This window comes from Mus caroli, unplaced genomic scaffold (assembly GCF_978045245.1).
Source record: "Mus caroli unplaced genomic scaffold, Mus_caroli_1 scaffold_8, whole genome shotgun sequence".
NCBI lineage: Eukaryota > Metazoa > Chordata > Mammalia > Rodentia > Muridae > Mus > Mus caroli.
Window position 1 is genome coordinate 120,976,787 of NW_028227263.1, and position 23,370 is coordinate 121,000,156.

Below are 23,370 nucleotides of genomic sequence, written 5' to 3' on the forward strand. Positions count from 1 at the left end.
TCAGGCTTTGATCTTGCCTTTCGATTCATCGGGAAAACCCTTTGTCCCTGCTGCTCCGAGCTCACTCTCTCCTGGCACTGATGCCAATCCAAAGGGCCTTCCTTGATGATACAGCTCCTGCAGATTGAGTGAATTAGGGAAATTGACGCAGCACCCGTCTCAATAAATGCAGGGCTTTGAGTGGAAATGGTGTGGAGGGTGCCTGGGGCTTCGGTGTCCTTTTAGTCTCCTCACTCTGCATGAAAATTTCCATAACAAAATAAAACAGTACCCTACATCCTCCCCACCGCCGTGTGTTTGTGTGTGTGTTTTATTTAGGCAGGGTCTCACTACTTAGCCCTGGCCGGAGTTTACTATGTAGACCAGGCTGGCTGCAGATATCCACTTGCCTCTTGGGCTGTGAATTAAAAGTGTAAGCCACAGGAGACTGACTGACCTATCTTCCTTTCTTTCTGAAACAGGAGCCTAATGTGTAGCCCAGGCTGTCCTCAAACTCAGTCTCCTGCCTCAGCTCCTTGAAGGCTGGAATTTTAAGATTTTAAGCATATAAATATTAAGAGCCCTCTTTACAATTTAAAGCAAGCTTTAAGCTTTTCTGCTTGGGGGGTGGGGGCACACAGTCTTGCAGTCTTGCTAAGTAGCTAGGAGTGGCCTGGAACTTGCTCTGTAGAGCAGGCTGCCCTGAGCTTCTGCTTGCTGAGTGCTGGGCTTCCAGGTGTATCCCACCATGTCCAGCTCTGAAACTGTTGCCATTGCTGTCTACATGCTTCTGTTTCCTTCATCAAAGTTTCACAATGGTCCGAGTACAGTGACCTTTTCACCTTGAGCCCTTAAAGCCTAGAATAGGATCAAATTTCAGATTCCTGTTAAACTGAAAAAAAAACTCTTGTGTGTGCATGTGTGTGTGTGTGTGTTTTACTCACAAATGGCTGGCTGTGGTTGGATCAGCCTGTAACCCCAGCTTTTTAGAAGCTGAGGCAGAAGAGTTACCGGGAGTTCAAGACCTGCCTGTGTTAAAGTATAAGATGCTGTCTCAAAACGAAGAAACAAACAAACAAAAAAAATCCTCATCACGCCTCTCACCGCCCCCCCCCCAAAAAAAAACCCAAAGACTGGGATTTTGAGGAAGAGTGGCTGGCGGTTGGCCTCGCTGGAGGTCCTTCATCTTCCTGTGTATCAGCATCCAAGGTGCTCCTCCCCAGCGCCTGCATCCCCCCCCCTTCCTAGCGGTACAGCAGCGGACAGAGGGACAGACACACAGCCACCCCATACTTGTTCTCTCCTCAGTTTAATGGTGGTTAGTGGGATTGCCAAACCCCCCTCCCTATCCCCTCCCCGCCCCGTACAAAAATGTGTTTCATTTTGTTTTTTTTTTAAACAAGAAAAAGGGGCAAAAGCCAGTAATGGGGGGAGAGGGGTGCAATCTGATATTTTCATACAGATTTTTGATTTTTTAATATATTATATATAAAACCATAGAGAACCACACATCCCCTCCAAACTCCTTTCCCCCTCCCCGGGGGGCCTGGAGGAGAGACGGGGAAGGCCCCCCCAAGAGCGGGTGAACAGACAATTATGGAATGGGAAGGACGTGGGGGTCAAGATGGAGGGAAGGGGAGCTGCCCAGGAACCCAGAGAAGGGGGACTGGATAAGAGTCGGGGTTGTCTCCCTTACTGCCCCCCATCGGAGTTTTCACACAAAGACACAGAATTCCCATTTCAACGCCCTCCCCTGCCCCTCCCCCCACCGTGCAAACATGGCTTTGCAAAGAGGTGCCCAGAGCTCTGTGGAACTCTTACAATGGCTGGCATGGGGTCTGGAACCCCAAAGAAATCTGTGTTTCCCTTCCCTGCCCACCCCACCCTTCCCAGAATTTGACCCCCTCCCCCACAAGACCTGGTTCTGTAGCCTAGGGGTTCTGGCCTTCCCCCTGTTTTCTTCCCCCAACCCAAATCCCTATTACCCGTCCCTGGACTCAGGGTCTAGGAGGGACCTTAAGTCCCTGTCTCCATAGGGGATCCCAAGTCTCTGGACCCTAGCCTTTGGCCCTGGGAGAGATCCAGGCATCCAACACCCCCAACCCCTGTCCAAGCGCCGAGGTGTTAGCTAGTGGGGGAGAAGCCCACCATCCCGGACTCTGGTCAATGTCTTTGCTGGCTCCTTGCAGCTGGCGGTGGGGGAGTAGGGTCAAATGAAGAATTCTTCTTTCCGCTTGTGTCCATCGCCGCCATTGAGGAAGGCTTCTCTGGCTTCTCCCTGCTCATCCAAGCCACTGGCCTCATGGGTCAGATAGGATCCTGAGAGCAGGAAGATGTCCCCAGAGCAAAGGGCATGGTGATGAGGACCCAGGGAGTGTGTATAGGAAAAGAAGACAGGCAAGAGACACACCATATGAAGGAAGTGGGAGAAAGGGAACCAGAGTCCAGTTCAGTGAGGCACAGGACAAAGGTAGAGAAAGAGGTAAAGAGGAATTAGGAAGAGACTCCAAAACGTCACAGAAGACCTACCCTCATCCCCGACCTGCCCTCCTTTTTTTTGAGACAGGGTCTCCAGTTTCCCAGGTAAGCCTCAAACTTGATAGTTACAAGTGACCTTGCACTTTGTATCCCCCTGCCGCTATCTCCCAAATACCGGAGTTAGAAGCATCCACTTCAGTTCTGTTCGGCTCTGTTCATGCTAAGACAGAGTCTAACAACGGAGTCCCCTCCCCTGCACCCTTATCTCCTTCCCAACCCTTCCCCCCCGCTTCTGATAGTACTCCTTTAAGTCTATGCTGTCAATAAATTCAGCAACTTGAAAAATAAATTACTCAAAATCTCTCCCCTTATCCTGCTAAATTTCAGTCCTTTCAGAGCCCAGGGCCAAAAGCTCCACCCCCTACAGGGTATTAGTCAAGACTATGGCTTGATTTCAAATCCAATCCAATGTCTAGGCTCCATCCCCTTGCTATCCAGAATCGGAAATGACCACACCCTTCACTGATTTCAGCCCCACCCTCACTTACCCTTCTGTCGGACAGAGCACCAGACCATGCCCACTAGCACACATATGATCAGAAACACCAGTAGTGCCAGGATGCCGCCCACAATGGCGTAGGGAACCGATGTCTGAGCCTCTACCACTGCACCGGGGTCTGTCGGAGAGAAAATGTCAAAGAAGGTCCTAATCCAGCCTTCCGCTGCCAGGCCATTAAGCTATTCTGCACACAGCTTTGCTCCTTGAATGTCTGCCACCTTTTTTTAGCCACCCCCCCCCACCCTGTTTGCTCCAGTTCCTCTGGGAATCCTTGGCTTTTACACCGGTGGGTTTTTCACTCCTAGTATCTACACGCCTCTATACCCTCCCACCCCTAAGCTAGAAGTAACACCCACCATAGCTTTGGGGTTTTAAAATAAATGTTGCTCATTTTCATGTATATGTGCTTGCGTGGATTTATGTGTGCAGGAGCCTACGGAGACCAGAAGAGGGTTCTGGATCTAGAACTTGAGTTACAGAAAGTTGTGAGTTGCCATGTGGGTGTGGAGAATCCAACCTTGGTCCTCTGCAAAGGAAGTAAGCACGCTTAACTGCTAAGCAGTCAGTCCGGGTTTGCGTGTTTACTGAGACAGTGTCTCACTGTATAGCTCCAGCTAGCCTCGCTATGTAGACCGGTCTGGCTTGCTTTTGGGTTTTGGTTTTGCTTGTTTTTAAAGAGTATCTCCTGTATTATAGACTGGTCTAAAAAAAAAATTGATGAAGATGGCCTTGAATTTTTTTTTTCCAAGAAGAGATTTCTCTAGTAACAGCCCTTGCTCTCTAGATCAAGCTGGCCTCAAACTCACAGAGATCCACCTGCCTTACAAGTGCTGGGATTAAAGGTGTGTGCCACCTTCTCCTTACTGGCCTTGATCTTCTTATCCTCCTGCCTCCATCTCCAGGGTTCAGGGATTAAGGTCATTATGTGGTACTAGGAATTGTATCCGAGTTTATCATGCAGGTTAAGCAAGCATTCTTTTGTTCAAGCTCCGCCCTAAGGCCCTGTAGCCCCCAACCAGGCCTTCCATACTGTCCTCACCATAGACCACAAGCACGTAGAGCGCCCTCGCGTGGCCGTGCTTGTTCGCCGCCTCGCAGGTGTAGGTGCCGTTATCTGCAGATACCAGGCCAGGCAACGTGAGCGTCTCGCCCACCGCCTCCGCCCTCTCTGGCAGAGACTCATTCCCACGGTTCCAGCGGATCTGGTTTGGCCTGGCCGTGAGTAAAAACAAGTTAGGAACCCAAGAATCTGACTTCTCAGTTCTGACACACAGTTCTGATCCAGCATCAATCCATGTGTGTGTGTGTGTGTGTGTGTGTGTGTGTGTGTCCCAGCAGCAGTAGTCCCATTGCCAGCTATGCATAAGATGCTAGGTTCCATCTCCAGCAACGAAAAGGCTAGGAAGATTCGACCACTCTGCCTGTAAAATGCCTCAGTGGCAGGAAAAGGCACTTACCAAGGAGCTTAACTAGAAGTTAAATTACTGGGACCCACATGGTAGAAGGGCAGAACGAATTCTCATGAGTTGTCCTCTGATGTCCCTACTGTGTAGTGGTAGGCCTCCTACGCCCCGCAAAAAAAATTTTTTAAAAAAATTATGCATTGTATGTGTATGAGGGTTTGTCTGCAAGTACTTCAACGAATCTCGGGCATGCAGTGCCCTCAGAAGCCAGAAGAGGGCGCGGATCCCCGGGACAGGAGAAGATTGTGAGCCACTGTGTGGGTGCTGGGAATTGAACCAGGGTCTTCCCTGAATAGCTGGAGGCTAGTCCTCCAGGCCCCACTCCTTTTTCTAAATAAAAGGGTCTATCTCATGGCCCATTTCTTATGGAAAACCAACAGTCTTGAGGCCAGCTTTTATATGCAGCCAGGACTGTAAGTATTCTTCAATTTATGGTTTCCATACGACCCAGGAGTGCAAGCCCTAAATCTCTTCACCACTTAGGAGCCAGAAGTCAGATCTCACCTGGGGTTCCCTGTGACAGCACATGTCAGCACCAGAGTGTCTCCCTCCCTCACTACAGCTTGAGAGGCGTGGATCCGCGCTGTGGGGGAATCTGCAGCACAGGAGGAAAATTGAGAGATCATGCCAGTGATGGGGGACCTCTAGGGGCTGGCGGCTGGCGTGCAGACCCCTGAGCCACTTACACTGCACATCCAGCACGTACTGCGTCTGCTTGCTGTGTCCCGAGGGCAGCGCCTGGTTCTGTGCTTCGCAGATGACAATACCGCCGTCGTCCTTGCGATCCACACGGAACCGCACAGTGCTTGCCACGCTCCACACCTTGCCGTTCTCCTGGCCGCTGCTCACTCCTGCCCGACCCAGCCCAGTTACGGTCAGGCCAAGGGTTCTGCCCTGCCCCCGGATCCTAATGTAGGCTGCTGGCCAAGCCACATTCCTACCTACAAGCCTGGCTTTATTCACCTAGTCACGCCCCCGACACGCTTAAGGACTTAGGATTCTGGTCTAAGTTTTGTTTGTTTCGCTTTGTTTGCTTTGAGACAAGGTCCAGGTTGACCTTGAACTCTCTAAGTAGCTGAGGATAACCTCTGGATCCTCTTCCCTACACCTCCCAAATGCTGGGATGACAGGCATGTGCTATCCATCACTCGTGGCTCTACAACAGAACTGCGCCAGGGAAGTCAGTGCACTATTATCCAGGCCCCGCCCACCACTAGCCTCGCCTCTTTCCTAAGCCCCTCGGGTCCCTGTTTCTCGCCCCGCCCCCTCGGTACCTTTCAACTCCTTGCGATCCCGATACCAGCGCAGAACCGCTGCGGGGCGCGACCGCGGAACCAGGCAGCTGAGTTCCACCTCGCCGCCCTCCACTGCTTGCTCTCGGACCTCCACCACAGGATTCTCTGGAGCCACTGCGCAGACAAGGGGCGCGCGGGAGAGGGGGGTGTAAGGGAGGCACCGAGGTAGGCTCAAGTCAGTCTGGTTGCTGGATCCCAGGGACCAAAGAGAGCCAGGATCCCACAGGTGGCAGGGATCAAACGTAGAGACCAGAGGCCTGGTGAAGCCAGATGTCCAAGAGGTTAAAAACAGCCAGGGCGAACAGGTCTCAAGACAAGTGAGAGGCAGAAAATGAATGAAAGTGGGGCTCGAGGGGTCGGGGTGGGGATACCTAAGACAGTGAGCGTGGCGATCTGATGGTGGGTGTCCTCCGTGTAGAGCTGGCAGAAGTAACCCCCCTCGTCCTCTAGGCGGGCGTCTGAGAGCCTGATGCGCACCCGGCGCGGGGAGAACTCCTCCAGCTGGAATCGCTCGTCCTTCAGAGCTAGAGTGAAGAGAGCCTGAACTTGAACTTGGGACAGCCACCCTCCAAGAAACATGCAGCCACCCCCAACCATAGCTCTGAGTCTGACCTGTTCAACTTGGAAACCCATTCCAACCTCCCAAACATCACCTCCACCCACGCAGGACCATGGGAGTCCAGACTTCCAGTCCTCTTTGTAGTCATAAATGGGCAGGCTTCCTGCACTCACCTCTGGTGCCATTGAAAAAGAGGGTCTGCCGGGCTGGGTTCTGAATGACGACTATGGACCCATCGTACTGATGCAGACGGCAGGTGATCTCAGCCACTCCACCCTCAGCCACAGTCACATTCTCTGTCTGCACTTCCTGTCCCGTCCCTGAACCAAGAGAAACAGACAGAATGGAGAGTCCCTGAGATGACATTCAGCTGTGAGTGTGTGTGTGGTGGTGGTGGTGGTGGGGTGGTGTGAGGCTCTCTCTGTGTTTATGTAAGTGGTGGAATATGCATGTGTTCATATGCCAGTGTTGAGGCCCGAGGATGGCATCTGGACTCTGTGGTTCTCCACCTTATGCATTAAGGTGGGGTTTCTTGGTAGAATCCAGAAATCACAGCTGGGGGGTCAGACTTGATAGGAGCCAGCTCCGCTAGCCAGCTTACTCTGAGAATCCCATCCCTGTCTTTGGCACAAGCTTCCATGACCACAGTCCACTTATGTGGGAGCTGGGGATTTGAACTCTCATCCTTGCACTTGCTTGAACATCTCCCTAATTCCTAGTTTGTTCCTTGTTGAGAATAGTCTGTCATCCTGTAGCCCAGATTAGCCTCAAACTCATGGAAACCCTCCTGCCTCAGTTTCATGAGTGCTAAGATTGCAAGTGTGCAGCCACCGAACATGGCCTTCAGTCCTCTCTCTGCCTTCTGATGGGGCAAAATGGCCTCTAGAGGAGCCGGACAAGACTCAGTGTGGCATGTGTCTATGAGAGTGAAAAGAACATCTGGAGCTAGCTGAAGAGGGGTAGAAGCTGCCCAGGAAAATGGACAGTAATGGGAGGCTTTGACAGAAGAAATCCCCATTGGATCTTGGAGCTGGAGTTCACCCAGTATGGGAAGCTGCCTTCTTTCACACCAAGGCACCCACTGAAGCTCATCTGATGGGATTGTCTTCCCACATCTGGAACTTACATAGAGCATACAGTGTCCTGCCTGTGCCCCTCCAGTGCTATACAGGTTTACATCATCACAGCCAGCTGCAAGTTCCTCTTCCCTCTATTTCCTCGTTTCTTCTCTCCTTAGGTCCCAAACCAGCCTGGTCTGCATACATACAAATATCCTTTGCAGGCTGATTCAGCTGACCTTCCTACTAAGGAGGCTCTACCTCCCTGAATCTGGGCTGACTTATGACTTGCAGTGACCAATGGAATCTGCTAGAGGTGGCCCGGCATGCTGGCACATACATGAAATTCCAGAACTTAGGAGGCAGAGGCAGGAAGAATCTGTTCAGGGCCAGCCTGGGCTATATAATAAGATCAAGGCCAGGATGTATCAAGAGCAAGGTGCTGTCTCAAAAACAAAAGGAAGAAAAGAGATGATAGAACACACACACACACACACACACACACACACACACACACACACAGAAGTAGAAATATCTGTAGGTGGGGTGCTTGTCTAGCAAGCACGAAACTCTGGGTTAGGTCCCCAGCTCTGCATCAGTTGGGTCTGGTGGTGAATGCCTGTAACCCCTGGGCTTGAGGAACAGGCAGGAGCATCAGAAGTTTAAGGTCACCTGGCAGTGGTGGTGCACGCCTCTAATCCCAGCACTTGGGAGGCAGAGGCAGGTGGATTTCTGAGTTCGAGGCCAGCCTGGTCTACAGAGTGAGTTCCAGGAAAGCCAGGACTATACCAAACAAACAAACAAACACCCTGTCTCGAACACCCCCCGCCCCCCCAAAAGAAGCCGTTTAAGGTCATCCTCATACCTAGCCAGTAGTAGTAGGCCAGGCTGGGGAGGGAGAGGTGTTTTGCTAGAAATGATCTACTAAAAGTCACGAAGCCCAGGCTTACAGAGGTCTAACAGCTTCCTCTGAACCATCTGCTACCCGGAAACTGTTGGGTAAAGACGCCCAGAATAGCATCTTTCAGGCCCTTGCCGCTCATCCTGTGAGGGAGGCCATCATGAACCTCACAGTCTGACTGAACCCCAGGTGACCCCAGTGTAAACCAAGAGAAGCCTGCCCACCTGATCCAGTCTAAATCCCCAACCCAGAATCCGAGTAAATAAAGCACTTTGCCCACCGCCTTGGGGTTTGGAGACAAGCTGGTCTCCTGCTGCACTTCCACAGTGGTACGGCTACAAGTGTACAACTCTGCCCCTGGCTCTCAGCAGCCATTTTCCTAAACCACTAAATTCTGAATGGTCTGTCTGCTCCACTGTGAGACCCGTGGCTCTGACACACACACCTATGCTACTTCCCCCAGCATCCCTATGGCTGGGTGGGGCCATGCCATGGATATAGTGCTAGATAGACTTCTTCCCACTTGCTCTCCTGTGATGGTTTGTAAATTCTTGGACCAGGGAGTGGCACCATTTGGAGGTGTGGCCTTGTTGGAATTGGTATGACCTGGTTGGAGTAGGTGTGTCACTGTGGGTGTGGGCATAAGATCCTAACCCTAGTTCCCTGGAAGTCAGTCTTCCACTAGCAGCCTTTGAATGAAGAGGTAGAACTCTCAGCTATGCCTGCGCCATGTCTACCTGGATACTGCCATGGTCCCACCTTAATGATAATGGACTGAACCTCTGAACTTGTAAGCCAGCCCCAATTAAATGTTGTTTTTTATAAGACTTGCCTTGGTCATGGTGTCTGTTCACAGTAGTAAAACCCTAAGTAAGACATCTCTCTCCCCCACAATTCTACACATCTACTGGGTCAGAACCATCTAAGGAGCAGTCGGAAAGGCAGGACCTCACATAAGAAAGCCTCATAGCTGCCTGTTCTTCATGGCCTGTCTGTGACTTATTTTTATTTTTATGTGACAGGGTCTCTACTTAGGCCTGTCTCACCTTGAACTTTGTGTCAAGCAGGCTGGCTTCAAAGTCACATAGATACACCTGCTTCTGCCTCCCAAATGCTGGGATTAATGGCATGTGCCACCATGCCTGCCTTGATGGTATATACCTTTAGTCCCAGCATTCTGAGTTTGAGGCCAGCATGGTCTACAGATCAAGTTCCAGGACAGCCAGGACTACACAAAGAAACCTTGACTCAAAACTAAACAGAACATCATCATCATCATCATCATCATCATAATACAAAAAAATTAAAAGGTGTGAGCCACTATGCTCAACTGAGACTTCTGAGTTTTTGTTAGCACATTAAAAGTTCCGGATTATTCATGGCAGCAGTTAGCCCACCCTGAATAACCACTAAAAGAACAAATTATAGTGTTGGAAGGGTAATATTGTGAGAGGGTATGCCTCAGTGATAGAGCCCCTGCCTAGAATCCCCTAATGAGAGACTGAGGTTGTGGCTCAGTATTTGCTTGACCTGGGCAAGATCACAGGTTCCACTTCCATTAGCAAACAAAGAAAGCTGAAAGCTAAGGTTAACCAGCAGCAAAGTCCCCAGAACCTTCAGGTTATTTTTTCTGAAAGATAACAAACTACAGTCACCACTGGATAGGCATGTGCGGTTGGAGGTCCCCTGGTAAGGGCAGAGCCATTTCCTTTCATTTTTCTTTCCTTTTATTATTCTTTCTTTCTTTCTTTCTTTCTTTTTTTTTTTTTTTTTCGAGACAGGGTTTCTCTGTGTTGCCATGACTGTCCTGAAACTCACTCTGTAGACCAGGCTGGCCTCAAACTCACAGAGATCTGCCTCCAGAGAGCTCAAATTAAAGGCATACGGCACCACTGCCCATCTAGGGGGTTCTACTTCAATCTCTATTTTCCAGTCTCCCTGACAATGAATTGGTTCCAGGGACTGAACCCAGAGCCTCACATCCCAAGTCCCAGTGTATAGGTGGGGAAATTGGCCACTGAATTTATTTATGTTTCTAACTTTAAACTTGACTTTATGTGTATGCATATTTTATCTGCATGTATGTGTGCACACCATTTGTGTGTCTGGTGGCCACAGAGATCAGAAGAGGGCATCAGAACCCTGAAACAGGAATTTCAGAGTGGTGTGAGTCACCGTATGGGTGCTAGGTACGAAACCTGGATCCTCTGGAAGAGCAGCCAGTGCTCTTAACCACCAAGCAATCCCTCTGGTCTCTGGATTAATACTTACTGTGTTTGTGTGTGTGTGTGTTGTGTGGATACTTGTGTAAGTACTCATGCATGAGTGTGTGCACAGAATCCAGAGAAGGACATTGGGATTGAATACCTTCCTCTGTTATGTCCCCATCTTAACTCTTTGAGGCACGGGGTCTCCCTGAACCTGGAATGCACAGTTTGGTTTTTCCTGTAGCGTGCTGGGAGACAGAGATGAGGCACCATAGCCACCTCAGCTGTCTTTAAATGGTAATGGCTGGGCATGACAGAGCACGCCTGTCATCCCAGCACCAGGGACGCTGAAGAAGGAGGCTTTCCAGTCCATCCAGGGTCATATCAAGAGCCTTTCTCTGCCTTGATAAAACAAAATAAGTTCAGCTGTTTTTCAGGTCTCTTCCATTGTGTCCCGTGGGTTAGTTGTCTGGGAGGTTTCTGAGGTTGGTACCCAGATAAGTCAGGTGGGATCCAGTCACTTGAAAAACGTTTACCATTTATACGGAACTAGGCACCAATCAATGTAATATCCCATCAGAAGCGGCCCAGTCTCTGTTCAGAGTAACCAAGTGCAGAGCAGATTCCTCCTGCAGGACAGATGCAGGGGCTGACACCTTCCTAGCTCAACATTCTTCTTTACCTCATCATTAAAGAATCCTCATTGTTCTTTATGGCTGTCCCCCTGTCTGACTCCCTTGCAGCTAGGTAAAGCTATATGATGGTGTCTATTCTAATTAGACCTAGATAGAAATATCATATAGTCATATATGGGGTAGTTCCTCATAAAAAAATAGACATTTTTTTTTCCTACAGGGACACCCTCATGCAGGATGCAGAATGGGATGCGTAGAATTCAACAGCCATTTTGGGTCCTAGCGGCAGAGCACAAGAGTAACAGAACCCAGCACTTTGGAGGCAGAGGCAGGCAGATTTCTGAGTTCGAGGCCAGCCTGGTCTACAAAGTGAGTTCCAGGACAGCCAGGGCTGCAGAGAAACCCTGTCTTGAAAACACACACACACACACACACACACACACACACACACACACACACACACAGAGTAACAGAACTGAGTTGAAAGAGCGTGAGTCTTTGGTGGCAATGTGGAGCAGCCACGCCTTTTAACTCTGGACTGCTTTTATGCGGATAGTATCTAAGCCACCCTCTGAATTTTACCTCCCAGAGTGACAAACAAAGCATTCATCCCTTGCCTACCTATGCGGTTTATAGGTTCAGTAGGTGCCACAAACCACCCACTCGGTTGCTCAGGCCAAAGGACAGCAAACCACCCAAGTGTCCGGCCATTCCCTCAGCCCTCACACCCACCCCTCCAGAACCGTCTGCATATTTTACCTCTAAAATATATCTGAATCTGTTTGGCCTTGTCTGCCTCACCTCCGAGCACCCTCTCCTGGTATTCTCCCTCTCTCATCTGGATCTCTCAAGAACCTGTTTGTGGATCTCAACTTCCAAGCCTGCCTCTCACACCCAGGCTGACCTGTAACACGTGACCCCCTTAACGTCACCTCCTGACAGCAGGCATGCCACCAGGCCCTGATTATACGGATTCCTTTCTCTTTTTTTCCCTTTTCTCCTCCTCTTCCTCCTCCTCCTTCTCCTTTGATTTTTCAAGACAGGGCTTCTCTATTTAGCCCTGGCTGTTCTGGAGTTAACTCTGTAAGTCAAGCTGGCTTTGAACTCACAGAGATCCACCTGCATCTGCCCCCTGAGCGCTGGGATCAAAGGATTGCACCACCACCAACTGGCTGCTTCTTTTTTTAAAACACAGTCTCAACATGGAGCCCTGGCTGACCTGGAACCTGATATGTAGACCAGACTAGGGCTAAAGGTTTGTGCCACTGTAGATGACTAGGTGGACTTTTAAAATTCAAGATTCTATTTTTTTAATAATATATATGTGTCCAAGTGTGGGTATTGTGCACATGGGCACAGGTGCCCTAGGGTTGGATCCCTGGGAGATGAGGTTACAGGTGATTTTAAGCCACCGCACTTGGGTGCTGGGAACAGAACTTGGGTCCTCTGCAGGGATATATGTGCTCTTAACCACCAAGCCATTGCTTCTGCATCTCCACCCCCACCTCACCCCCGTTCGTGTGTGTGTGTGTGTGTGTGTGTGTGTGTGTGTGTGTGTTTTCAAGACAGGATTTCTCTGTGTAGCCCTGGCTGTCCAGGAATTAGCTCTCTAGACCAGGCTGGCCTTGAACTCACAGATATCTGCCTGCCTCTGCCTCCCAAGTGCTGGGGTTAAAGCCCTGTGCCACCACGGCCCAGCTCCCTCTTTTTTAAATTACAAGTTATTTATTTTTACATGTGTCTATATATAGTGTATTTATTTTTATAGTTGGCCTGCATGTTTGCATGTGCACCACATGTGTGCCTGGTGCCCTCAGTGGCCAGAAGAGAGTGCCAGGAACCCTGCAACTGCAATTTCCCATGGTTATTAGCTGCCATGCAGGTACTGGGTCCTCTGCCAGTGTAACAAGTACGCTTAACCATTGAGTCACCTCTCCAGCTGCTCCACCCCCACCCCCAGCCCCAGCCCCAGTCCCAGCCCCACCCCATAGTTGCATTTTTCAAGATGGGAGTCAGGGAGCTGGCCATGTCTCTGTGGGTAAAATGCTTGCCATTCAAACGTGAGCACTTGACGTCTGATTTCCAGCACACAAATAAAGCAGGGCCCAGTGGCTCGTGACTGGAAGCCCAGTGCTGAGGAGGTGGAGACAGGAGGATCCTTGAGACTTGCTAGTCAGCTACTCTAGCCGAATTTGTGTGCTCCAGGTTCCCCGAGAGACTCTGTCAAAATATAACATGGAAGCCAGGCATGGTGGTACACATTTTTAATCCCAGCACTTGAGAGGCAGAGGCAGGTGGATCTTTGGGAGTTCAAGGCCAGCTTGGTCTACAGAGTGAGTCTAGAACAGCCAGAGATCTACACAGAGAAACCCTGTTTTGGAAAAAAAAAAAAAAAAAAAAAAAGGAGGGGCAGGCTAAATGGCTCAGTGAGTAAAGGTGTTTGCTGCTAAGACTGTCAACCCAAGTTCAATCCCTGATCCCTGGGACTGATATGATGGGAGGGCCAGTTCCTTCAAGTTGTCCTCTGACTTTCACAAGTGCCATGGCGCCTACCCTCATACCCCACCTATACACTCAACTAAACAACTACACGTAGCTTTAAAAATGTAGGAGCTGGAGGGATGGCTCAGTGGTTTAGAGCCCTTGCTGCTCTTCCAGAGGACCCAGGTTTGATTCCCAGCATCAACATAGCAACTCACAGCCGTCTGTAAAGTCCAGCTCTAGGGAATCTGATGCCCTCTTCTGGACTCTGAGGGCACAGGCACACATAGAGTGTGCAGACATACATGTGACCAAAATACCCGTAAACAGAAAATAAAAATCTAAGCAAGAGAGAGAGAGAGAGAGAGAGAGAGAGAGAGAGAGAGAGAGAGAGAGAGAGAGAGAGATATTTAGGTGTGGTGGTGCACTCCTTTAATCTCAGCACTCAAGAGGCAGAAGCAGGTGGATCTCTGTGAGTTCAAGGCCAGCCTAGTCTACAAAGTGAGTTCTAAGCTAGCAAGGATGCCAGTGGTAGTGTCTCAAATAAAATAAATATATAAATGAAAGCAAAAACTAAGGTGGAGATAAACTGAGGAAGTCAAACAACCCGAATCTCTGGCCTACACACACACACACACACACACACACACACACACACAGGCACACACTAACCTGTACACACACAAACACACAAAGAGCCTGCTTACTGTACCATCTCCCATGCCTAATCTCTCACACCCTGGCTAGTCTTGAACTCATGACCTTCCTGCCTTAGCCTCCTGAGTGCTGCGTTGTCAGGCATTGCCCACTAGGCCCATATTAAAACGAGCCAATGGAGGTGATGCTCAGGGATTGGACCTTTGCTGGGTGGCGTGCAAGGCTTCAGAACCCAGCCCAGCCCAGCATCTAGCCCTCCTCTGGCAGGTCCACCACAAACACAACTCCTGTGTAGGCCCTTCTGGGTACCGAACAGACTGAACCCTCTCACCCTCTGACCCTAGGTCTCACTCCTCTACTGCCCTCCAGGGTACCTGGCCTCGGTCTCTCTTAAGCACACTGAGCAGGTTTCCACCTCAGAGCCCTTCCCTGCACTCTCTTCCTGGTTATTCTCTTCTACTGCTCCTGCCATCTAAGGGCTGTCTTCTGTGCTACTTCAAGCTCCTGTCCTCTGACCCCTGACCTCTGACCATCTCCAAAATGCCTTCCCTCACCGTCCTTTTCTTTGCATTCAGAAAGCTGTCTCCTCTCCATCGATTGATGTATTCTATGGAAATAGCATACAGGCTCTGTGAAGGCAGGTGTGTGACGCACAGAGGTTAAGGGCTGTCCCGTCTCCCCCACCAGCCCGAAAGTGTACATAGCCTTCAGTCACCACGTGGGGGTGGGAGTGGGGCAGGAGGAACAGTGGTTTAAAGTCATCCTCCATTACATATCTTGTAGGAAGCCTCCTGGGCTACACAAGACACTATCTCAAAAATGCAAGTCTGGGGAGCTGGGGGGCTGGCTCAGCAGTTAGGAGGCTCGCAGGCAATTCTAGCAGACAAGCTGAGCCTGATTCCCAGCTCACAACTTCAGAAATTCTAGGTCCAGGGGAACCTCTGCAGGCACCAGTACTCGAATACACATATCCTAACACACACATGATTTAAAAGAAAAAAACAATCTTAAAAAATATATCAGGATTGGAGAGTTGGCTCAGAGGTTAGGAACATTTGCTGTTCGTCCAGAGGACCTGAGCTTAGCTCCTGGCACCCACATCAGATGCACCCAACTGCTTAGAAATCCATCTTCAGCCGGGCGTGGTGGCGCACGCCTTTAATCCCAGCACTCGGGAGGCAGAGGCAGGCGGATTTCTGAGTTCGAGGCCAGCCTGGTCTACAGAGTGAGTTCCAGGACAGCCAGGGCTACACAAAGAAACCCTGTCTCAAAAACAAAACAAAACAAAACAACAACAACAACAAACCAAAAATAATAATAATAAAAAAAGAAGAAAGAAAGAAAGAAATCCATCTTCAGGCCTGATGCTCCTTCACCCTTGTGACTTCTGAAGACATCTACACACAAGTGGCACACATTCTCTCTCTCTCTCTCTCTCTCTCTCTCTCTCTCTCTCTCCCTCTCTCTGTCTCTCTCTGTCTCTCTCTCACACACACACACTCACAAAAGTAAAAATCTTTTATACATTATGTGATTTAAATTCATTTTCCTAGCTGTCACTTGTGTATTAAAATATGGTACTTGCATTCAAATTCAAGAAAAAAAAATTTTTTTAAAGTGAAGCTCAAAGCTGGAGCTATAGTTTACTGTTAAAGCATTTGCCTACCCTGTGTGAAGACAGACACACAGACAGACAGACAGGACTCACCAGACACTGAGGCACAAGCCTTTAAACTCACCACTTCAGAGGCAGGGGAGGGGGCGGGCAGTGTGGGTTCAAGGCCAACCACGGCAACAGAACAGAGACCCTGTCTCAAACAAACAAAAACCAAAACTGGGCTACTGAGATGGCTCAGCGGGTGAAGACAGCAAGCCAAGTTTGACCCCCAGGATCCACATACACAAAAGAAATAAATGAACATAACAAAAGTTTAAAAAATAAGTAAACAAAAACATTTATAGAACTTGCAGAAGAGGCTACACAACGCAGGCCTGTATCGCCTAGGCTTCCAAATGGTCAGGATCCCTGGCTTTGTTCTGACTTTCTATGAGACAGTGACTCACTATGCAGACCACGCCACACTCGATCTCACTGTAGAGTCCAGGCTGGCCTTGAACTCACGGTCCTCCCACTTCAGCCTTTCTAGTGCAGGAGTCACAAGCATGCCCTGCCACACCCTGCCCAGAGATCTCATTGTAAATGCCAGGCAGATCCAAGCTCCAGCCCTCGCCATCCGTGTCACCTTGAGGAAGTGCCCCATCCTTTATTAGCGGAGTCCACACCATCTGTGAAATGACAGTGATGCCAATGGGAGCTTTGCAGGGGTCAGCCTGGTGCCTGACACTCAGGAAGAGTCCCTGCTGGAGGCTGTGATTACAGGACACGCCAGGCCCTATGAAAACTGCATTCTCAAGACTTAAAAAAAAAAAAAAATCTCGCCAGGTGTGTCATCTACATCTGGTCCCAGCACCCCAGAAGCAGAGGCAGGTGGATGTCAGGTTGACCTCAAGAGTTCCAGGCCAGCCAAGGCCTTGTAGTGAAACCCCATCTCACAAAACCAAATCTCAAAACAAAACTCCTGGTCTGGGATATAGCTCAGCTGGTAGAGTGCTTGTCCAGCATTCCATGAAGTCCTGAGTTTGAGCCAGGCATAACGGCATACCTATAATTCTAGTGTTTGGGAGGGGGAGGCATAAGGATCAAGAGTTCAAGGTTATCCTTGACTAAGCAGCGAGTCTGAGGCCAGCCTGGGCTACGTGAGACACTGTTTCAGTAAACAAATAAATTACACAAAATCCAACCAAACAAAATCTTAAAGCCTATCCCTTCTGGACCTCACAGCCCCCATTTTACAGACGTGGAGAGTGAGGCTTGTAGGGGGTTATCCAAGACTAGTTAGTGACAAAGCTCACCATTTCCTGGGAACTATGGGGACCCCCATATCCATGACCCCCATTCCCCAACAGCTCTGCATGAGGGTGCAGATGGGGTGAGGGTGGGGGGCTTTTGTTTAAATCCCTCCCCCTCCTGAGGAGTCAGTAAGCAACCGTGTTTCTGCCTAGAATACTAATTGGCCTAAGGCTTTTGTTTCTGGGGGGGGGGCAGGGGCGGGACTTTCTGGTCAGAGAGGGGCTGAGCTTTTGGGACTGGGGCATGGACTTTGAAATGGTGTTGACAGCCAAAAGTCATCATGGGGATGGTGCTCAGAGAAAGTAGATGGGAGGGTTCTGGAAAGGGGGCTGTCAGGTGACATGGAGAGACTCAGCACCCTTTACCCTCAGACTCACAACTGCAGCAACAACTGTCCCTGGCCCAAGCCCTCCTCCCTCAGACACAGGGGTCCAGAGCCAGCCCTCCTCCCTCAGACACAGGAGTCCAGCTAGGGCAGCCCTCCTCCCTCAGACACAGGGGTCCAGTTAGGGCAGCCCTCCTCCCTCAGACACAGGGGTCCAGTTAGGGCAGCCCTCCTCCCTCAGACACAGGGGTCCAGAGCCAGCCCTCCTCCCTCAGACACAGGAGTCCAGCTAGGGCAGCCCTCCTCCCTCAGACACAGGAGTCCAGCTAGGGCAGCCCTCCTCCCTCAGACACAGGGGTCCAGTTAGGGCAGCCCTCCTCCCTCAGACACAGGGGTCCAGCAGGGCAGCCCCCTCCTTCCTCAGACACAGGGGTCCAGTCAAAGCAGCCCTCCTCCCTCAGATACAAGTGTCCAGCAGGGCAGCCCTCCTCCCTCAGACACAGGGGTCCAGTCAAAGCAGCCCTCCTCCCTCAGATACAAGTGTCCAGCAGGGCAGCCCTCCTCCCTCAGACACATAGGTCTAGCCAGGGCAGCCCTCCTCCCTCAGACACAGGGGTCCAGCTAGGGCAGCCCCCTCCTCCCTCAGACACAGGGGTCCAGGCCCAGCTCTCTTCCCTCAGACTCATGAGACAGGGGTCCACAGTGCACAGCTGGTGGATGTTTCCACAGAGACTAAGCAGGACGGGGGAGTACTTCCTGGGTCCTGAGTCAGCGAATACCCAAGGGAGTCTCAAGGTCACAGTTCTGGGAAGGTCATAGCCACCCCCTGTATATCCGTTCCCCAGGGGGCCCCTGGCATCATGCCTCTTTCCTTTTCCCTCCCCCAGGAAGCTGGTACATTCCTGGGTCCTGCCTGAACCCCCCCCTCAGCCCCCCATCAATGGCGGAGTCCGAGCATCCTCGCACAAAGCATCAATTCTTCCAGCAGATCAGCCTTGTGAAGGCGCCTGTATTTGCAGGACCTAGGCATAAGGGTCCCAGCTCAACCTCCCTCGGAAACCCCCAGCCTCTTCCTCTGTCAACCGAGAAGGCTGAGTTTCTCTCTCCTCTCTCAGTGCCCACAAGTGAGGACTCCCAGACACCTCAAATCTCAGAATTAGACCCCGGCCCCTCCTCCCTCAGGCCTATAAATCTCCACCCCAGCCCTCATCTTCAGAAACAGGGCCTTAGCCCCCCCAGACACAGGGGCCCAGACCCCTGCCATCCGCCCTCAGACACGGGAGTTCAGCCCCAGGCCCTCACAGACCCTAGCCTCCCTCCTTAGACACAAGGAGAGCCCCCCCCCCATCCTCCCTCAGATACAGGAGTTCAGGCCCCAACCCTCCTCCCTCAAACACAGGGGTCCAGACTCCAGCCTTCCCTTTCAGACACAGGGGTCCAAACCCCAGCCTCCTCCCTCAGACACAGGGGTCCAAACCCCAGCCTCCTCCCTCAGACACAGGGGTCCAAACCCCAGCCTCCTCCCTCAGAAACAGGGGTCCAAACCCCAGCCTCCTCCCTCAGACACAGGGGTCCAAACCCCAGCCTCCTCCCTCAGACACAGGGGTCCAAACCCCAGCCTCCTCCCTCAGACACAGGAGTCTAGATGCCAGTCCTCCTCATTTCGACCCTGGGATCTGAGCCCTAGCTTCTCCCTCTTGAAAACTTTGGACTCCTAAGCCATGATCCTGTCTTCTGTCCTTTGTCTCCGAGTGTCTGGGGACCTGGGCTTTGGGTGGGGGCGTCAGGGGTGAGTCAGGAGCCTCACACAAAGTCCTCCCTGTGGTCCCCACGTTCCTGGGATTCTCGGGACTCCCTGGATTCCAGGCTTCTGGTCCAAGCAGGGGTGAGCAGTCCCTCAGAGGGTCACCCTGAGTGTGGGGTTCCCGGAAGAACGCAAGATTCCACTGAACTCAGCTTGTTTAAGCCTTCACCTCAGTTACTCTTCTGCACTTTGCTCCATGAAGACCCGGCAGCCCACCCCATGCCCCTGGGTGTCCACAGAGGGGCTGAGGGGCCCCGTGTCTACAGGCAGAAGCCATGGGAGCTCTGGTTCTGGTGCCGTGGACCATTGGATGCTGGCGAGTCTGACTGCCTCCAGCACACCCCCCAACATGCACACATACACCCAGAGAGAGAAAGCCGCCTTTGTGTTCCCCAAGTCGGGGACAGGCCAGGCTCGCACGACATTAACCCACCCCTGGGCCCAAGCCCTGCTGGGTCTAAGGTCTTGGAATCTGTGGTGGAACCTGACCTCCACCCCCACATTCTGGGGACTCAGGCATCCAGTCCATGAGTGGGTCGGGGGTCAGTGATAGCCATCTCCCAAGACCCAGCCTTTGGGGTGAGTCACCATGAAAGGAGGGTCCGTCTATGCTCTAAGTGGCCACTTAGAACCATGACAGGGAGAAGTGAGTCACCCTAGACGAGAAACTTGGGATCAACAAAGTCCCCCTCAAGAGGGCTCCCCAAGTCTTAACAGCCTCTTTATTCTCTCTCAGTATCTACATATCTGTGTTTTCTGCTTCCTTCTGTTTTCACCCAGTCTCCAGCTGTGGGTCACACGCCACCCCCACCCCCATGCGCATCTCTGGGAGGCACCTGTCCCTTTTCACAGATCCTGTCCACCTAGAGCCTTCTTTCTCTCAGCATCTGCCTCTTCATATTCTCAGCAAATGAGTGATCCAGGAAAGACAGGATACATTTTGCCTGTGTGTGTGTGTGTGTGTGTGTGTGTGTGTGTTTGAAAAGCACAAATATAGGCTCCAGTCTTCCACCCCTGCTGGCTGTGTAAGGAGATATATGGCCACTGAAACCCCCTAAAACGGGTGGTCAGAGCCCTTCATAAAGAGCTGATTAAAAAGGCAGGCATGGGGGCAAAGACATGCGATCTCAATTCTGAGAGTCTGAGGCAGGAAGACCACTATAACGCTGAGACCAGTTGGGGGCTACTTAGTTTAAGACCAGCCTTTTGTACCTTGTCTCAAAACACAGAAAAGAAACTGGATATCAATAAGAAGCTTCACAAATAGGACCCCCGAGGTCCATGCTCACCAGAAAGAGAAACTGAGGCCCAGAGAAGGCCTGACATTAAACCATAGCAGAGAGGACTGCCCCAGACTGCCCCAGAAGCTAGGACCCAGCCGCCTGGAGCACTCCCCAAGACGCCAAGCTTGCCTCCTATTTATAAAGTCCCACAACATGTAATTTAGAGGTCGTTTACAGAAAGGATTAAGGTACCAGGAAGCAATCACTTTAAAATCTAAACCAGGGACAACGCTTAGAGCCACCTCCCAGAAGTGCCTGAGAGTTGACTCCTGAGCTGGGTAGGTAGTCAGCTGAGGCTACATACAAGTTCCAAGATGTAAGAGACCCGGGGGCTGCACAACCCTGATGAGTCAAGATTTCATAATTTCACAGATGTCAAATTTCACTAGAATGGTCCCATCATTGAGAGCCTAGTTCTCTCTCTCTGTCTTGCTCTCTCTCTCTCTGTCTCTCTCTCTGTCTCTGTCTCTCTGTCTCTCTCTCTTTCTCTGTCTCTCTTTCTCTCTCTCTCTCTCTCTCCTGGGAAATGAGCCTAGGGTCCCTCATATGTTGGTATGTTAGATAAGTGCTTTGCCACTGAGCTATATATTTGCAGTCCCTCTCTGGCTGCTAATTCTACGCAAGTACTTACCGAGCCCCACCCCCAGCCCCTCATTGGTGGGTTCTAGACACCTGTGACGAACACGCTACTTCCCTAGCACCCCCTTCTCTTTCTTTAATGCCTTTATTTTGAAACAGAAAATCACTAAATTGCCCAGGCTAGCCTTGAACTCATTCTGTAGTAATCCTGGCAGGCAAGTCTCATGAGCCTCCCTCCTGCCTCAGCCTCCAGAGCAGAACAGCTGGGATTACAGGCTGCCATGTCCAACAAAACTCTAGAAATGTAAAGGCGTTAAGGTTCTAAAGACTTCCCGTATCTAGCGTCATCGGGGTGTCAACGTTTTAAATAGCCTCGGGCTCTATGTTTACTGGACTCACCGGTCGCAGGATCCCAAGAGCCTGGTTTTAATGCATAAGAAGAAAGAAAGAGAAAAACAGATGGAAATGTACCCAGAGTCCCAAGCTCACACCTGGGAAATTGGGGCATGCTCGTCGCAAAGGAGGGTCTGATGAAAGTTAGGAAGCAACTACAGAAGTCTGCAGAAGAAAGGCAGAACGTCTAAGGTCGGCTTTGCCCCCAGCCTCATCCTCAGCAGCAACCCTTGCTTGGGGTGGCAGGTGTGGCAGCACTCAACTTAGAAGCTCCCTCACATTGTCAGACATGGATCTGGTTCAACACCCTCACTGGATAGAACTGGAGCCAGGAAAGAGGGCTGGGCCACCTGGTCCCAATTCTCAACTCCCTATAGGAGACCTCAGCCCTGCCTTTGCTCACCAGCAGCCTCCCCATGATGGATTCCTGGGCAAAGTAACTGGACCCACCGCAGGGGAGTGTCCCATGGTGGATATGAGAAACACAGGGTTCTAAGTGTGAGCGTTCAGGTGACATTTCCTGACCTTGTCCCCAGCCTCAGGGTCACCGTGTCTTGGGTGGGGGCTGGGGGGGGTCCTCCAGATTCCCACAGTGAGTGAGAAAGACATGTGGATGTCCTGGAGGGGGCTCCTCTGTGAAGTGTGGCTTGGATGTGTGAACGGGTGGGAGGGTTTGGGGGAGACATTTGTGGAATCCACGTGTGTGCTCACATGCCAACGTTCCCTATATGCCACTTCACACATCTATACTGTCACTGCCCTGCCTGACACCACTCTTCTCCAGGAGCGAGGAGGGATACAGAGATGGGAAAAGGAGGATCGAGGATGCATGGGGAGAGGAAGCAGATTTGGGGGATAGGGAGACAGTGGGGTAGAGAGGAGAAAGGAGGCAGCTAGGCAACAGAGGCTGCTAGAGAAATGGGAGAATGATAGGGGACAGAGAAGGGAAGAGATACAGGATGTCAAGGAGACGGGGAGAGAGATGGTGAATGGGGACATAGAGGGACGACAGCAGCACAGGAGGCGGCAGAGTGAATAGAGGAAGGGGGGCAGGCAGAGTGACCCAGGAAAAAGGGACAGAGGTGGGGGACAAAGGCGGAGTGGAGAGATGGGAAGGGGGAGACAAGGAGAAAGGAGGACAGACGGAAGGAAGGACAGGACTTGAAGACTGAGGGACAGAGGACAAGGGCTGGGGGAAAATGAGAGAGAGAGAGAGAGAGAGAGAGAGAGAGAGAGAGAGAGAGAGAGAGAGAGAGAGAGAGAGATCTAAAGACTAGGACCGAAGGACAGTGGGACCGGCCTGGAGAAGGAGGGCTTGGGGACATAGGGGGAGGGAGGGTCTCGGGCCCTTTGTCCCCGCGGGATCGGGGCCTGTGCGGGGTGGGGGGGCTGCGGCACGGCGGCCGGGGCCCGCGTCCCCCCTCCCCTGCCCGCCGCTCTGGGCTCCTGGCCCGCGCTGCGCTTTGTCCCGGGGACGAGGGTCTCCCGCAGCCCCCGCCCCCCCCCCCAAGCAGCGCATTGTTCCGGCCTCTGCAGGCCCCCAGGCGACCCAGCTGTCACAGCGGCGAGACCCCCTCCCCAACCCGACCGCAATACGCACACCTCCCTCGTCACCCCGATCCAGCCCACCGACCCGGCCCCCACCTCCGTCACCCTACCTGGCCCCGCCGCGGCCGCCCACAGCAGCAGCAGCGGCCACTGGAAGCGCCGGGCCCGGCCCATGGTGCCGCCGCCGCCGCCGCCACCGCCGCCGCCACCGCCGCCGCCGCTCGCTCCCGGCCCGGCACCTGCACCTCCCGCGCC

At 51.7% G+C, this 23,370-nt stretch overlaps 1 protein-coding gene across 1 annotated transcript; it reads right to left on the reverse strand.

Moving 5' to 3' along the window:
• Positions 1-1,888: 1,888 nt before the first annotated feature.
• On the reverse strand, positions 1,889-23,359 carry Cadm4 (cell adhesion molecule 4). Its single transcript, XM_021168710.3, has 9 exons — positions 23,226-23,359; positions 6,507-6,653; positions 6,146-6,298; positions 5,754-5,888; positions 5,166-5,330; positions 4,984-5,074; positions 4,056-4,228; positions 3,006-3,134; positions 1,889-2,298 (listed from the first exon to the last, which is right to left on the reverse strand). The coding sequence occupies exons 1-9, from the start codon at positions 23,287-23,289 to the stop codon at positions 2,189-2,191; spliced, it is 1,167 nt and encodes a 388-aa protein (XP_021024369.1). The 5' UTR covers positions 23,290-23,359; the 3' UTR covers positions 1,889-2,188.
• Positions 23,360-23,370: the final 11 nt, after the last annotated feature.